Raw genomic sequence first — 17,471 nt, 5'->3', positions numbered from 1 at the left:
AAAAAGAGAGCAATGAACCAATTATTATATTTTGCTGCAGTTCATCTCTGGTGTGAAGAAAAAATGCATGCATCCAGCCTCGCTCTCAGGAAAGCAGTGATTATGCACTCAAGTAAACACTACACATTCATGTCTGAAATGCAGAGCCCCACAAACAAACAACCCTGAAGCAAGAAAGGCCTTGCCTCCTTATGGATTTTACAAAGCCTGATAGGAGGGAAAAAAAAAAAGGCTTATATGCACAAATACAGATATAACACAGAATGCCTATATACTACTACATGCAAATGTTTGTTTGTTTGTTTTTTAAGCTGGCAGGGGTTGTTTTTGAGATAAAACCATATGGGTATAAAGTAACTCTCAGCTGGAGCATTGCTGTTTAACATCTGAGAAGGTGATTTCAAACCCCTACGCTGTGTAAGTTTGGTGACGGTTTGTGTAGGATCATTGCAGTTCTGCTGTGAATTGCTTTCTTTCCCCTTTTGTTTTAGGCACTCACAACTGAGACACTGAAAATACCCATTTTTCTTCTACGAGTTCTATCAAGTTGAAATTTTAAATTGTTCACATTTTTCACAGCAGCTGCTGTTACCATCGATCTTGAAGCAGTTGCTGTCAGCTAGATGTAGCATTCCCTGTGATTAAAAATAAATAATAATAAAAAAGACAGCAGAAGCTTAATGAGTACTATTTAGCTACCTGCAGGTACCTAAAAGATTCCACGTGACAGTAGCCAAAACACGAAAACATAGAAGACATGAAATTTTCACATTTTTCAATAATTTGCCCTACAGAAAAGATGAAAATCTTGACCTACTTGAGGAAGGAGGTTATTATATTCATTCTGCTTATGCAGAAAATACAGTTTGACATATATGTAAACCACAAAGTTATATGAAGGAACAAGTTAAGTCATGCCAGTCGTTAGGAGTAATTCTGCAGCTCTGTCTCTGGCAGAATTGCTCATTGAAGTCATTGGGAATTAGGCATGTGAAGAGACTGAGGAATTGCGTCCCAGTTATTATCATTATTTTCTCCCATTGAGGTTGGGCCAATGCCCTTGTACCCTTGAACGACTTCTGGCCTCCCGCATGGGTGAAGCTACACAAGCTCTCCAGGTGGAACGTGGTGCCCAATGGGAAGCGCTAGTGGAGTGATACCCTTCCACTCCATTCCTTGGTAGTGGCCATGGTAGCACGTTGCTTGGCTCAGAAGAAGTGTTACCATAGAGCACAACCTAGACCAGCCAGCAGGCTGGACATGGAGTCCTTCCAAGTCACGAGGCTCAAGGAGCAAGTTCATTATTAGCTAAAACTAATCGATGTCTACAGTGCTGACAGACAGACAGACAGTCCCGCCCCTCTTCCTAACTCTAGGAAAGCCACAAGGGTAGGCTACAACCCTTCTTCTTTTTTTTAAATTTATTATAAGACAGTAATGAATACATGAGTGATTTCAAGAATTTTTCTACTTGTACACTTGCATCTTTTATTTTCATCAGTAAGATTTGAAGTTCATATTAATTTCTGAGAGATTCTTGCATAGAAAAATTGCTTCCTGTGGCCTATGGTTGTGTTGTTCTGGTTGTTTACTGACAGCAGGATTCTACATTAAGACATTCCTTGCAGGACCAGAAAGTTTAGTCTTTCCCGCAGCACAACTAGGAGATTTTATGTTGTAGCATGTCAGAACACACAAACAACAGATTGCAATTCATGCAAAGCACATTTGCCTTTCAAGTTCAGTTAAAGGTTTCTTTTTTTAGTTCATATCTTCCAAGATAGTTCAGCAAAACATAGCACAACCCCCTCAAAATCAGTGCTGTGTTGTCAGGTGGATGTCCCCTAACCCAGCTTGAAGCACCATGAGTGACCCTGGGAGATGACACTCCCACTGCAAGATAAACCCTGAGCTACAGTTAATACTTAGCCTTCCCGCTTTGCTTGTTGTCTTATTTTACAAAGATTCCAATGATAATCTGTTAGATGACAACATGGATAAGTGAATTATAGAATCAAAATAGCCATTGTCTTCTGTTAGGCATTTTTTCAGATGTTTGAACTGTTATTCAGTTATTTTCCTTTGCAACTTATGATGCTTAAGTCCAGAGCATTCCACACAGGAGATGTGACATGTTATTTGCATGTGAAATCTAGACTTAAGAGTGAATTATATACTCTTCTATTCATAGAACTTATAGGTAATTAAATGTATGACCCAATTGCTAGATCCATGAGTGCAGCAAGTGGGCAGGAATCTGAGAGTCCACAAGACCCTGACAAATGGCATTTTCTATCACAAAAAGCAGAAAAAGTAAACTAAAATGCAAAGAATATCAAAACAAGACTAAGCCACTTTGAATTTCAGGCTTTCAAGTGCCTCACATGAGCTTGCTTCCTCCTAGTACCAAAATATTTTGATTTTGATCCTGCAGGCCTTTTGAGCCTCCATCAGATTCACTGTTGCGTTGTATCATGACAGTGACTTCTGGAAAAGACATCCTGGAAATTGCTTAACCTGCTCTTTAGATGTTCAAAACCTAGCCAAGCTGGCAACTGTAACTCTCATGGGAGCACACGGAAAATGAACACACATCCACCTAGCTGTGTAATAAGAATGAATATCTCATCAATTAGGCTAATCTCAGAACTGAGCCCTGAGCATCTGGATGCACTTTATCTCAGGAGCTGGGAAACTCTGCTCAAAATCCTACCCCCGCACAATCCCGCAGGGCCCTGCTGCTCATATGCTTGACACTGCTGCAGCAGGGATTGCCAATCTCTCCATGTGCTGAGCTGCTCAGGGCTGCTGCACGCTGGGACTGAGCAGTGCACATAAATGCCTCGTGCCAGCAGACTTTAACTTGGCCTCCTTGCAGGGAGAGGTTACTGAGGTATCACACTGCATCACTGCCACTTGTCCCAACCCTTGGCTCACTTGCTGTCAGCTCCCATGCTCCTCTTTTCAGGACTTTAAACCATCCTGGGACCTATTGAATATCAAATAATTCAGAAAACTAGAGGCTTTCTTGATACAAAGAAGGGGCAAACCAACTCGGAAAGCAGAGCATTTAGCCTATTCTTTGCTCACTGCAGATTATTTATTGTTTCTCCACACTGATGCTGTTCTCTACCAATTCCAGTGAAACGCAGCATCTCTTGAGCTTATAAATGACTGTGCTTTGCAGTGTATTTCAGTGTCAGCCAGTGGCTGTGCACAAACACACACTGGGAGGTGTCGGCACGGCACTGGGACACAGGGGTGACCTTACCTGGGAGGACGAGAGTTCACCTTGTCTGACTCGCAGGGTGCTGTGCCAGGTGCTTGAAGATCCACAGATGCAGAACCCAATGCTTTGTGAGGTTCCCATTTTGCAAAGTCTGTGCATCTTCGTATATCCTCTCATTTTGGGGGAAAAAAAAAAGAGAAATAAAATCAATACTTTAAATAATAGCGCTAGAACAAGTTCTGTGTTAAAAGCTAGCATAATAAATCAGTAGTGTAAAGGAGTAAAACATTTTATTTGTATTGGATTTGTACACAGATATGATATCTTTGAAAGTATTTCAGTGTGTCAGAGGCTGCTGGGTGAAAAAGTCTGAATCCTGAATGCCACTGAATACCTCTGTAGTGTTATGACTTGCCTAAGCCCCATGAAATACCACATTTTTAATTACATTCATCATGTGGTATTATAAGGAGTAGAAAATAAGATGATTAGCTTGAGAAAGAAGCTGGTTTGGGAGCTCCTCGGTGTTTGAGGAGGAAAATATAAGAGAAATTGAGGTTAATATCCATGTTACAGTGTAGTAAGCAAATAGCAAAGGCTGTAGTGCCACGGGCTGCAGGAATCACAGAGCCACAGAAAAGCTCCTGGGAGCCAAGCAGCAAAATGCTACACGGGAGGTAAAGGGAAACCTGTGACGCACAGCTTTGTAAATTAGGGGCATGCATCATTATCTCCCAGAAACTTTTACTGAACACACTATCAGATATCAGACCCATAACCTGAGCTCTCCGTGCCAAGGAACTGCCATAAAAGTCTGCTCAAGGTGACTTCAGCTGATATGGGATCATCGCGGAAAACAAAAAAAAATGCGTTCAGGTCTACTGATGCAAGAGTCCTCTTATCAATTGTTCTTCAGAAAGATTTCACCCCCCAAATATTTTGCTAGACGTCTGGTCTGCCTGCAAGCTGTAAAGCTGCTGGAATCAGACTTTGATCACGTTCCTGACCTGTATATGGGGCCAAAGCGATGCTGCTTGACCTCTCCTGACTCACCTGGCCACTTAGCAGGCTGACGACAGATCAGCTGTGGGTTTTGTGAGGCCTGCGATAAACACAGGGTACCTCGACTTTCACTGCTTTTCTGAACGTGCTGTGGGGCAGGTAGGTTGCCAGCCACGGTATCCATGGTTTTACATGTGAAACAGATATACAAAGCGATGGTTTATGAAATGAGCTAAGTAACAAAAAGAGTCTAGCTGTTGGACTAGGAGAACCAAGACTGGGTTTGCACATACCGCATCGCTGAACCATGTGCCCTGGAGAATGGCATAGGATGAGATCTCCACATCTCGGAAGGGGGCTCAGCCTTCTTCACGTAGATCTGGCAGGAAAACTGCTGATGGGAGTCCAGCCTGAAGGGACTGATGGTAACACATCAAGCAGCTGACAAAGAGGAACAATCAGAGCCACCTTCCTGTGCACCACCTGTCCCACACTGCACAGAGGGGTCTTGTGGGGCCTGCCAGGAGTCATCAGTCCTGCTTGAGCTGGGGGAGGAAAAGCCCACAGGTGGACAGCAGGGGTTTGAAATCTGTCCTCAGCTCTGAGACCTGTGCATAGAGAGCTAAGCACTTACTGCACGTGTTCCAGTAAATAGCTTAAGAGAAAGCAAACGAGGGAAAGATTGAGAAAGGGAGAATGAAAGAGAAAGAAGGAGAAAGAAGAAGGGAGGAACTGGACTTCAGCTAAATTTTCCAAAGCTTTGTAATGCACAATAAATACTGATTTTCTTCACTAAAAATGCATGGTCACTGACCTTTCACGAGATATATTTTATCTTTTGATCTCCACTAGGTTTAACTGGTCACTGTATTCTTGTGACTTTGCAAACCCAACTCTATGAGATGGGTTTGTTTTGTTTTGCTTTTTTAATATAGATCTGAAAGTCCAATTAAACTGACATTTCCAACATTTCCCTAGTTTTCATCGTGGTGCTCCCCTGTGTACTTTGTTCATTGCTGGGTTAAATGAAGTTGATTACCAGAGTGCATCTGTGGGGTTTGGACCACTGATATTTTTGTTTCTTCTATGCAGAGAAGGTAAAAAACAAGAATCACTTTTTTTTTTTTGGTCCGAAGATGAACACTGTATGAGTCAAAAGTTTTCCCTTATCCTCACGCAGCTTGCACAGGTAAAGCACAGCAGATGTTCTCTTGCTTCCCTATGAAGCACCACGTGTTTGCCATGGCTGGAGGAGGATTTCAGGCTGGTGACCTAGCTGCCATGTTGTGTTCTGGAGTAGAAATTAAGACTGTGAGCAAAGCCTTACATGGGGATGCATGACCCTAACTTGCCCAGCAGCTGGCCCTGCTCACTGCCCACACTGTTGTTACAGCAAGTACAAGGGGAATAAGAGAGGCTACTAACTTTCCTGCTCTCTCTGGAGCATTTTAATTCAAAGCTCTTCTAAATTAACACATAGATGCAATTTTTGCAGTTTACACATGGGACTTACTTGTGATTCCCTTTAACATCTATATTCAGCTGTGAGTAAAGTCAATTTTTGTCTACGGTTGATAATATTGCACAACTCTGTATTCAGAACTGCTAGAGATAATGGATACTCAGTGGGGAACTTCTAAAAGTGTTACTGGTGTGAATAGCACAATCTGGGCAGCGCGGAGCTTGGCAGCAATTGCTATTTCCAGGGCTGAGGTTTGAATCACAGCCGCCATAGTGGCCAGTCACCACGAGAAGTCAAAGGGGTCACCTGCCAAGGGACATGAGGAGGGACACACCAGCGTGGCTGCTTGGCCAGAGCTGAGCCAGGAGAGTTTTGGTGGCCTGGGGCCAGTGCTGTGAGGTCTGCAGTCCCATTGCCATGCACCACTCTTCCAAGGCAGAGTGATACGCCACAGGAACTGCGATGTGTTCTCTGAAATTAATGGTAAGACATTTTCATCAATCCAGAGCAATAGATATGACTGAATGGGGTGGGGGGGGGAAAGTGGTGAAAGTGGAAAAGTGGAAATGGGTGGCTTTTCTTGCATAGGAATCAAGTGTTCAGATTTCTCATAAAGCTAACGTAGTTTTGCCAAAGACAGAAGCCTTTAAAAGGTTTACAGACATCAAAATTGCATATCAAGTTATACTGTTGCATGTTTTAATTGGTAATGTTCTCTAGTTTTTCTACAGTTTACACTTATTAAGGAAGAGAGCTGATCACATCACAAGTGCCAGGGCAGAAGACCTTCCCCCCGAGATCTCGGCGCAGTGCAGGTGAGCAATGGGCCCGTGCTCTGGGAACATCTTAGTGACAGCCAAAGGAAACCCAGAGCAGTGTCTGCACGCACAGCAATGTGAGTCCCAAGGCCACCAGGAGGCCAAGAGGATTTCAGCCTGGTTTCTCCTACTCGGGAGCATGGATGGGATGAGCTGCTGCAACGACCCTCCCTTCTACAACTAGAATTCAGGTCCAATCAGAGCGAAAAAGTTACTGTAATTAACTTACAGGTAAATATACTCATACAGGAGCTATGACTTCCAAAATCATGTCCTGAAGCAAACCCTGTGCTTTGTTAACACCACTCCATGTAACTTGGAAGACGCTGATTGCCTCCTCCTGGGCATGGGAAGGTAACAGCAGGACCTCAGCCCACCTGCCCTGAACCTTGTAGGGCACCTTGGCTCAAGAAGCCCAAAAATCCCCCAGAGGAATGCAAACACCACTCTGCCCGAGCACAATTAAAAACAATTAAACACGGGGTGACTTAAAAAAAAAAAAAAAAACCAAAACAACACAACCTTTTTATTTAGACAAACACAAGAGATAGATAGGATTTATGAGCTCTGATTTTTGGTTGGAGAGCCAATGCGTACTTTAAAGCATCGTGATGTGACCGAGGGGATGCACATGGGTTGTAATCATTTGTGAAGCCACACGAGGCGGATTTTTTTTAAACCAATGACTTCCCAGCGTTCAGGGAGGGAGCAGCCCCCAGCTAAAATTCCTTTTCATTCCAGTGCTCATAACAATGAAGATGAAATATGATTTTCCCTTCTAAGAAATGCTCCAAAAAGAAAAAATAAAAATAAAAAAATAAACCCACCAAAACGCAATGTGTTTCTCTGTTCTGGAAAACAGGTCTCTGCATGCAGGAAATCCTGCGTTTTCCTTATTTTCTACCACAAATGCCCCATTTTTAAAGAAATGAATAGTCATTCTCTCTGATTTATGCTTTTGTTTCAGCCTCATTTGGCACCAACGCTGTTGTTCCAAGAACAACTGTTCTCTGCAAAAAAGAATGATCTTTGGACGTCTCATCTAAAACCTTTGAAGCCAATGGGAATGAAGTGAAAAGCAAGGCAGAGGGGCAAGGCGTATCAGCAGCCATCGAATACTTTCCCGCTGCCCGAGCGGACTCTGTGCTCTTCGCCCGATGGCACGGAGCTGCAGTCCCTACGCCTCAGACAAAAGGGAAAACTCTTAACAGGTCACCAAGCACACGGCTTGCAGGTCTGGGATCTTAAGTCTGATATAAACGTGAGTCATGCACCAGTCCTGGGAGCAGCAGGAAAAGTCGTGGACGTCTTTTGAGTGTGAGCATCCCTGGAAATCGGACCGGCCGCGTGTGGTCAGCAGCACCGGGACAGCAGCAGTGGGAACAAGTGTCACAGCTCCGAGTTCCCCGGGTCTGAGGCGTGTGCTGGCAAGCCAGACGGCAACGAGGAACGTTCGAAAGAGAAACGTGGAGAAGAATTAGTGTCAGGCATGTGTAAAGAGGATTATTCTCTCCGTCTCCAACGCCTATAATTACATATCAAACGTGCTAATAAAATCCAGTGGTTACAGCTTGTGGGTATTTTTTCTCTTTGTCGAAGAGAGCCGGACGCTGTGACGAGGAGAAAAACCCGATTCCTCGCCCCCCGGAGCGCTGGGACAGACCCGGGGTGGGCTCTCAGAGGTGCGGGGCGTAGAAGGGCCCGAGGTACGCGGGCCCCAGGAAGGGAGCGAAGGGGCCGCCGCCGGGGCCGCCCAGCGGGAAGGGGGAGGCGGCCGGGAAGAGAGCGCTGGCGGCGGCGTACGAGGGGAAAGTCTGCCCGGGCAGCGCGGCGGGGCGCGGTGGGCTGGGGGTGCCGCGGGAGGCGGCGGAGGGAGCGGGTGCGGCCGCTCCGTCGGCTCCGGGATGCTGCTTCTTCCACTTGGTGCGTCGGTTCTGGAACCAGATTTTCACCTGCGTCTCGGTGAGGCTGAGGGAGAGCGCCAGGTTGAGGCGTTCGCACACCGACAGGTACCGGGTGGCCCGGAATTTGTTCTCCAAGGCCACCAGCTGCTCGTAGGTGAAAGCCGTCCGCGCTCGCCGCGGTTTGGCGCAGCTCGCCTCGGCCCGACGCCGCCGGCTGCCTCGCGGCGAGCCCGGCTCCTCCGGCCCCGGGGTTGCGGAGCACGAAGCGGAGCCGGCGCCGGCTGCTGGCTGCCCCTCCTCGGCCGCTGCCTCCGCTCCGCTCTCCGCCGGGGTGCGCGCATCTACGGGAGAGGGCGGCGGGGTCAGGGGGGCACTGCGGAGCAGCGCCGAGCCTCCCCCCGGCCCCCAGCTGCAGGGAGCTGTTCCATCCGCATCCCTCCCCGCGCCGAGATTTAACAGTCGTTAAAATAAAGGAAAGGGGAGAAAGAAATCTGCCCGGCAAGCCCCCGCCACGGCGGCTCATTTACGGGGAGGTGTGGATATGGATTTCTTACCAATTAAAAAAGAAGTTATTAAAGTCCCCTTCTGAAGCGAAATAAATCCCCTCCCCCCCTCTCCATCTCCGTGCTAATGGAGTTTCAGATTTGCGAGGGCCAGATCGATAGATGTCATCTATTAAAGGTAAGTTTTAATCGAACAATATTAGGATCAGGCCGGGGGAAGGAGGTTTGAAGTGGGTACCTGCAAGCTGTGGGCAGGAGATAGGCGGGAGTCAGTAATAGGATATCGATCAATGGGAGCTAAGGCATCCTCCGGTGGGGACGGGCTGAGCAATTACCCAGCCGGCTGTCCCGGAGGCGGGGGGCCGGGCAGGGACCGGCATCGGGACCGGGACCCCTTCCCGGCCCGGGGAACGGTGGCCCGGGGGTGCCCCCATTTGGGGCCGGACCACGTCGCGGTGCGCTCGGGGCGCAGCCGGAGGGTTGTCCGGGTGGGGACTTTTCTATCCTCGAGACTCGAAGGCGGCTGCAGCCCCCTCGCTCCCCCCGCCTCGCCTCCCGCCCGACGGCCTGCGGCCTGCGGCCCGACCCCCCGGGCAGGTGTCCGGGCTCGAGGGATGCTCCCCGGCTGCCGGCACCTGCTCGCCCCGCCAGCGCCGACCAGAGAAACTCGAACGCGTTCCTACCATCCGCCTCTAGTTTATTCCTCCCGCTCTCGTGCTGAGCAGTGCCTTTTCCTACTTCAACTCTCGCCAAACTTTTCTCCTGCTCTCCCGAGCGGCAGGCGCTGCCCCCGTTCCCCGCGGCAGCTTCGCTTCTCCGGGTGAATTTCTGAGGATCCAGGATGTCTAGGATGGAGAAGGAGATCTTATGCTGCTGGACGGGGGCCGCCTTGGCCCCACCGTCCGGGCATTCCAGCATCCCCCGCTCCGCGCTGCCGGAGAGCCGCGGGTGCCAGCGCGGGGCCGGGGCCGGGCGGAGGGCAGCGCTGCCGCGGAGCCTCCTCCGCCGCCTCCTCGCGGAACCTCCGCCTGGGCGCCGGCGACGCGGAGTGAGCGGCGGGGAGGAGGCGAGCGGGCGGCGGGGTGGGGGCAGAGGAGGGGGCAGCGCAGCCATTGGCACGCGGCCCCGCGCCCTCCCCGCGCTCCGCTCCGCGGGGGCGCAGCCGGCGCCGCCCCCCACCATCATCACCGCCCCGCGGAGCGGCCCCGGGGTATCCACGCGTGGCTGCTCCCGGGTGAGCCCCGCGGAGGTGAGCACGGGGGCTCGGTGCAGTGCCTCTGCCCAGCGGCCTTTGTTTTGGGTGTAAAATTGAGCTTTGGTCCCTAATGAGCATCTGTGCAAATAAGCATCTTCGCGTTTTTGTCGCTTTGGGGTCAGCTCGGGGTCTGTCTAGTTCAAAGGCTGGCCCTGACTCCTGAAGTTCAGCCCTGGTGTGCGTATCATCCCCATTTCACAGGTGGGGAAACTGAGGCACACCCGTGCTGGATGCCTGCCCCACCGAGCAGCCCCTGACTGAGCCCTGTCAGCTAACATGGAAGTGCCCCATCACCTCTTATCCTTATAGCAGGGGTAAGATGAGCAACAGCAGGTCAGATCTCTCCACCCTGCTCCACTCCCATGACCTCAACCACTTCTGGCCTTTATTTAAAACTTGCTAGCAACATAGTGCTGTACTTGTGCAGCTTTTGAGGAGGATGGGGTTCCCTCCCCTTAGCAGTCCTGCATTTTGTTGGTGCTGCATGCCAGGGTGAGATGTAGACAAAGACTTTGTGCAGCAGGAAAGGGAGCGTTCCCACTCTGTCTGAGTGAATCAGACAAGGTAAAAATAAGGTGCTGCTCGATGTTAACAGGTGCTGCAGAATAGGAATAGAGAAGGTAAAGCTTCTTTTTGTTATTGCAAAGGCATGGGTTTTAAGATAATAAGGAGCTGGAAGACAAGATGAAGATGTGCAGGGAGACATGATTACAAGTAATTTCTTTGGTCAATTATGTGGTGGCAGCACTGAGAGTCCATTTGGCACTTGGCTCTGGTATGGGTTACCACACACATTCAGAAGAGGAGTTATCTCTATCCCAAGCAGTTCACGCACTGAAGCTGCAGACCAATGAAACTTAGTTTTGTAGATCATCATCCTGCATGAAAGTGACCCTGGGGGTTAGCTGGAAAGCAGTCTGCTGGGTGCTGCTCAGTGCTTGTGTGTCAAAGCATGATGAAGTTACCTGAGGTGCAGAAAGAGAGGGAAAAGCCTCCAGTTTCTGGACAGTGTACTTCAAAACTGAGGTCAAATAAAGGAAATGAATATGAAATCTTCTTGCATATCCAGTTAGTATTTTTTTGAACAAGATTCCTTTTGTTTGCGACAATACCTGTTTCAAAGTCTGTGGAAAAACCATAGGTACTGTGATCTGGTAAATAGTTGTGTGGCTCCCTTTATTTTAAGGATGCTTGTCAGCCTTTGCAGCACTGGAGATGTTTCATTTTTGGAAGGAAAAATTGATCTCATCTATGGTGAAAATATAAATATTTCTGAGCTATTGCAACTGCAGAAGCTTAAAAGGTAAATTGTAGTGCTGGGATTAATTTGTGGGCTGGCAGACATCTTCAAATATCGTCAGGTTAGCACGTGCATGGAGACTGACCTACAAACAGACATGCCCATGGAAGGCACACACAAAAAGCACGCGTTCATAGATTGGTTTTAGCTGTCTGTTTGAAGTTGGTTTGCTTTCCAGCTCAAGCATTAAAATTCAGCCTGAGTGCTGTCTTTAAATTGCTTTGATGCTAGGTGGGTTTCAACCCTGACCTGTCCTGACGGCAGTGATGGCTGTAACAAGCTGCGGATCAATATTCATAGCGGGTGTCCTGGGCTGATAACACTATCCAAGACAATGTTCGCTATCAGCGTAGACAGCTGAGATATTGCGCCATTAGTGATGTTGTTTTAAATAACCTGATCCATTTCTGGGTCTATTTAGTGAATTTCACAGTTTAGATATTATCTTTAAGGAGAAGCCAAAGGCTATTCCAGACGCAGCGATGCAAATCAATGCTGCCAAGGCTTCTCTGCTTTCCTTAAAACAAAGTGGACTGTGATTCCAGCGCATCTTGTGATGCATTCTGTGAGCCACGGTGTGCTATCGATAAGTTTAGCAATAAGGCAGCATTTGGGCAATACTGAGGGAGAAACCAGTGTTATCTGTATAAAATCTTGTCCGTGTCTGTAAAAGAGAGAGGACTAGTTCAGTTTTTTACATGACAAGGCAATTATTTTTCTCGGAGCACGTGTGAGGAGGTGCCACGGAGGCGGAACGCGGCCCTGCCTGGGTGCTTGGGGCAGGCAAGGCCCACGCAGCCATCACCAGGCTGGAGAGGGTTCCCTGGGCCAGCACAGCCATCCCCACAGCAGAGAGCCCTGGCGAACCAGGCCCACGCTTCCATTTGTATGTCTGTTTGGAGACCTCCGGGAGACCTTCAGCATTGCACCCAGCCTGTTGGGTTCTATGGCTCTGTGCTCTAGGAGCCGTGTGTGAGGAGGAGCTGCCTGAGGGGGAGATGCAGAGTGGGTCAGCAGGCAGACCCACAGCAAAGCCTGGGCCGTTTCCTGACAGTGCGGGACACTTCCACAGCTAACAGAAGTAGTGTGACTTGAAAAGAACCGCACACATCCCTGCTACTTTTAACAGCCGGCCCCCGCTCCCCTCAGGGCGCCTCACTGCACTCGGACTCCATTTCCCAGCAGCCCCTGGGGCAGCCGAGGCGGTGCCGACATGGCGGCCTGGGCGCGGGCGGTGCGGGGGCTGTTGCTGGACATCAGCGGGGTGCTGTACGACAGCGGCGGGGAGGGCGGCGGGTTGCCCATCGCCGGCTCGGCCGAGGCGGTGCGGAGGTACGTGAGGCCCTGCCAGCCCGGCCCTGCGCTCTGCGGGGTGAGGGCTGGGGGTCCGCAGGCCTGTGGGTCGCGGTGAGCGTGAGGTGAATGCTGGGGTTGCTGGGGGGGGCAGCGTGCCCTTTGCTTTCAGCTGGGTGATGCGGTATTGGTAAAGCAAAGGGCTGAACTGCTGCTGGGCAGGTAGCGGCCTCGTTCAGCTAATTAACTTGGTGAACTAGCCGGTGTGTCCTGCACAGAGTGGGACCCAGGGGGCAAGTGTGGCACTGGGCTCTATTTATTTGAAGGTAAATATTGACTCTGTGTTTTCTGTACGCAATGTTGCAGCGTGTTCCCTTGCTTTTCTGAAGTTGGGCTGCAGATCCAGAATTCAGAGTAGACGCTAGGAGGAAAAGATTACAGGAAAATAAAAGCTTTTATTTCTCCTTAAGTGTAGAGCAAGCCTGTTTGCTGAGTGCAGAGGCAGGCGCTGCTGAGTGCGACCTCTGCCAGGATTAAACTTCCCTGGCTTCCCTCCTCATCTCACTCAAATCCTCCTGATGACATTATTTCCCTGCTGAAGCTGTAGCTGACAGTCAGTCTGTCCATGAAGGAGCGGCTCCTGCTCTCCATCTTCCAGGATAAGACATCCTATCATCTCCCTGCGACAGCACTCAGTCACGTCTCCTTGACTGGCATTTTCTGATTACTTTGCTGGGGCTCTCAGCTGCTCTGGCAGTTCCCTTCCCCAAGAGGAAGAATCACAGAATCATTAAGGTTGGAAAAAAACTCTAAGATCCCCAAGCCCAATCCCAGCACACCCCCACCATGCTCACTGCCCACATCCCTCAGTGCCACATCTCCATGGTAGCCTGTGTCAGTGCCTCACAGCTCTTTCAGAGAAGAAATTTTTCCTAACATCCGACCTGAACCTCCCCTGGCACAACTTGAGGCTGTTGTCTCTTGTCCTGGTGGCTGCAGGAGATGGTCAAAGCCAGGTGTTCTGCTCAGACAGAGGAAGGACAAACATGCCTGCTGTCAGAGCCACAAATTAATTTTGCTTTAATTTCTATATCATCTGTAGCATCCTTTATCTCGCAGAGAAGCTGCTTGATTCCTTCTGCCAGAAATTTTTGGCATGGCTGTGACAAAATGATTTTGTTCTCTTGTGTCTTGTTGCCCCTTTGGTAAATTGTTTTTTTTTTTTCCCATTGATTCTTTAGACTGTAAGTGCTTCAGGGGCTTCTCTCTTATGCTAAGTTTGTGCAGGGTAGCCCTGATCATAGCTGAGGCACTCAGGCATGGCCATAGTAAACATAAATAACAACAACCATATAATTACTGTCTGCAAGCATATCGTTTCTTTATAAACCAGGACATATTAATAATATCTGCATCACAGTTCCCCAGATGTTTTTGACATATTGTTTGTTTCTCCTAGGTTTTTAAACTTTATTTTCCATCAGGTTGCAGGCTGTTATTTAATAACTTTGTCATTGCATTTGCTGAAACCTCCCATATGGAGGCAACATACACTGCAATTTAACTTACGGCAGTGCCAGAAATGCGCTGCTGAAACAACAGGAAAGCTCTGGCCTTGGGCTAAATACAAGATATTAATGGTTTTCTCTTGAAATGCTGGAAGTATCTAGGCCCCCGTTCCTTGTTAGGCATTTCCGCATCTCGGCAGCTAATTCGACCTGATGCAGAGGGAGCTTTAGGACGCCTTTGAGGAGGGTTTGGAGATGCTGGGAGAGCTGAGCTGAGTTGAACAGGGTGTGGTGAGCAGGGATGGGGCTCAGGATGGGGACAGTGTGGTGCCTGTGTGTGCAGCACTTTGCCCACCGCCCTGCGTGCTGACACCCAGCTCCAAGCATCATACTTGTTTCTTAGGGAGTGTGCTAGGAACAGAGAGGCAGGTTTTGGTATATTTGGGCTCCTAGAAGTTCTGTGTCAACAAGTGGTTGTATCTGTGGCAGTTGGGGACCACACAAATGAGCGCTGAAAGGCATCAGGAAGCAAAAAGAAAAAGCGTATTTTGTTCAGGTCATTCAATGTAAGTGGGTAAAAATGATCATTTTCCTTGGGTAAAGTCAAGTAGCCTTATTTATCTGCCTATTAGGTTGGTAATTGTTAGCTCACACCACTTAAAATCTTTATTCACTCATTATCCTATTACAAGTTGATCATTAATATTAGTGTCTGCGTCACAGTACGGCTCGGTGATTTCATGCAGATGGATTAAAGCTAAAAGTGGCTCTTTCCTAATTAATTCATTTTTGTATCAATTTAGAAGTCATAAATGCAGATAGCTAGGAACTTTATAACAAATTCACTTTGATACGATCTTTTGAAAAGAGATGTATCTAAATTTTCTTAGTGCATACATATATTTTAAATGTCCACCATGGTTCTCAAACACCATTTTGATGATTCACACTGTGGATATGAACTCTCCCAAAGTGGTGGCTGACTTGTCTTCCTGCATCATCTCCCACACCATTACAGCAATTAACTTCATGTAACATTATATACTACACACCGATAAAAAATATAAGTAAATATTTTCATTTGCTGTTGCTTTCATATGACTGACGTCATTTCAGCTCCTCTAAACCTATATTTGCTGCGCGATTTTTCTTGTTTTCAGCCAAATTCTGCTACGCGGTTATTTCAGCTAGCATTTGTGAGAGTAGCAGCGTAACTTTTGCCAGCAGAATTCAGTCTGCTTAATGTTTATGATGGCTGCAGGGGATCAGTTTTCTCGTTTGTTTTTGGTTTTAGCTAGCAGTACAGTCAGATGGAGTAGAAAAATCACCAAAGAAGCTGATGGACTCTGAAATGCCCCGACCAAGATGGCATTCAGTAACATGCTTGTCTGTGGGTCACTGTCCAAGTTGGTATTACTTGTGATGACAACAGGCAGTGTTTTATTCCTAATGTACCTGCATCTCTGATAAGTTTTACCAGTCAAATAATTTAGGATTCAGTATGCACTGGATGGAAATGGGTGAATCGGGAGCAAAAGAGTGAGCCACGGAAGCATTTGTTGTATGGAGCACACATCCTTCTGTTCTCAAGTAGCACTAAGGTGAATGTGGATCCTTCTGATGCTTGGCCAAACCATGGCAGACGGGCACCCGTGTGGCTAAGGGCATTGGCACCACTGTTTGAACCCAGAACCCAGGGTTCCAAAGCACCCAGAAACCCACTAGGGACTGCTCTAGTTCATTTTAGGTGGAGTGGTATGTGACTAGACAATCCATACATTTCTTGGGAAGATAACTTGGTCCTTTAAAGCTTCTAACCCACAACATTTCCCAATTGCTTAGTTTGCTGTGGCATGCGTTTGTTGTAGCGGAGTCATAATGGAGTTGAATGGAGCACGTCTCTTCACAGTGTGTGCAGATAGCCTGCAGACACCACGCTGCCGTTTGGAGCAGATGAGAAAGCCATCGGTGACTTAAAGCCTTCTGTTGGAGCCAGCCTTAACAGTGCCTCTGTACTGCTCTCTTATTGTCTTAATTGATTTACACAGCGTTGACATGAGGTGAGCTATTCGCTTTTTATCTTCCAAATAATAGGGAGTTGGTCCCTTATAAGACAGAAGGTGGTTAAACACCCATAAAAGATGCCCAAGCTGAGCTCTGCTATTTGCATTTACAGCTGTGTGCTGATAGTATGCCCATTAGCATATCCATATGAAAAGCACACAGTAGTTGGACGTTTACAACATCCTGTTGTTTGGTCTGTATAGTGCATCTGTGAGCGCGGCCTTCTACAGAGGCCCTGAAAAGAGCAACGGAAATCTGGGGCGCGGGGAGGCTGCGGAGCAGCTGGGCAGTCGTGTTAAAGTCAGCTACCTGGAGAGCTGGACAAGGAGAGGATTGTGAGCAGAACAAGTGGAACGGGAACTGTAAAGCAATTCAGCGTGCGGGGGTTCGGGTGGGATGCTGGTGGGTTTACAAAGAGCCAGCTGAAAGCGTGGGTTGGGCAGGGAGCTAGAAATCTTTGTTGCAGCGGATGATAACCAAAGCAAAGCTTCATGGTTTGCTGCATCTTGAGGGCGTGCGATAGCAAAGGAATCCTAGAAAGGCTTTCAAATAAACTATACAAACTCCTGTGTCAACAGCCATTCGTTTGTCTTTACACTTAATTCTGTTAGCAGTTCTTATCCACGGATCCCAGGGAAGGCTGGGTGTGACCATCTGCCCGCTCTGGGTGCAGCCACAGAGACACAAAGAGGTGAAGGAGCTCCGTGTAGGCACGCAGCTGTTCACTGGCAGAGCCAGGAGCTGATCCAGGATCTGATCCTCACTGGCTGTGAAGTGCTCACAGCTCCGCAGCAGCCTGTGGCCCCGTGTTTCCCCAACACTAGCTGTGGCCCCAGGTTTCTTAGAGTGGTGGGCCTTCCTAAGCCAGGTTTTCTTCTCTAATCAGCAGTGTTTGTTATTGTTTTAAAAAGAGCTGTATGCCCGAAGGTGTAGGCACTCCAAGCAAATGCTGTCTGTGTAAATTGCATGAGTAACTGCTTATGCTTTTGGAATTTAAATATCATTAACCTTTAGGGTCTTGAGCTATTTACTGTCCATCAGCACAATTATGGGACATACAAATGTTTACCAACAAAAAATAATAAAAGATATAACCGTGATACCCACTGACGGTACTTGTTCCTCTACTATCT

The 17,471-nt window shown here is 48.2% G+C and overlaps 2 protein-coding genes across 4 annotated transcripts in view; one reads left to right on the top strand and one right to left on the bottom strand.

The window, feature by feature from the left end:
• NKX1-2 (NK1 homeobox 2) lies at positions 8,138 to 10,103 on the bottom strand. Its single transcript, XM_021399512.1, has 2 exons — positions 9,602 to 10,103; positions 8,138 to 8,756 (listed from the first exon to the last, which is right to left on the bottom strand). Exons 1-2 carry the CDS (start codon positions 10,101 to 10,103, stop codon positions 8,188 to 8,190), a joined length of 1,071 nt encoding a protein of 356 aa, XP_021255187.1. The 3' UTR covers positions 8,138 to 8,187.
• LHPP (phospholysine phosphohistidine inorganic pyrophosphate phosphatase) overlaps positions 12,650 to 17,471 on the top strand; it is a 73,506-nt gene continuing 68,684 nt past the window's right edge. For all 3 annotated transcript variants that reach the window (XR_002439501.1, XR_002439502.1, XM_021399508.1), the window contains exon 1: positions 12,650 to 12,805. Coding sequence is in view for 1 of the 3 variants with exons in the window: in XM_021399508.1 (XP_021255183.1) it covers positions 12,687 to 12,805 (119 nt within the window). In the remaining 2 variants the exon portion in view is untranslated. The remainder of the gene's footprint in view (positions 12,806 to 17,471) is intronic.

The sequence above is a fragment of the Numida meleagris genome, chromosome 5, assembly GCF_002078875.1.
Source record: "Numida meleagris isolate 19003 breed g44 Domestic line chromosome 5, NumMel1.0, whole genome shotgun sequence".
NCBI lineage: Eukaryota > Metazoa > Chordata > Aves > Galliformes > Numididae > Numida > Numida meleagris.
This window is presented reverse-complemented; position numbering and strand designations above follow the sequence as displayed.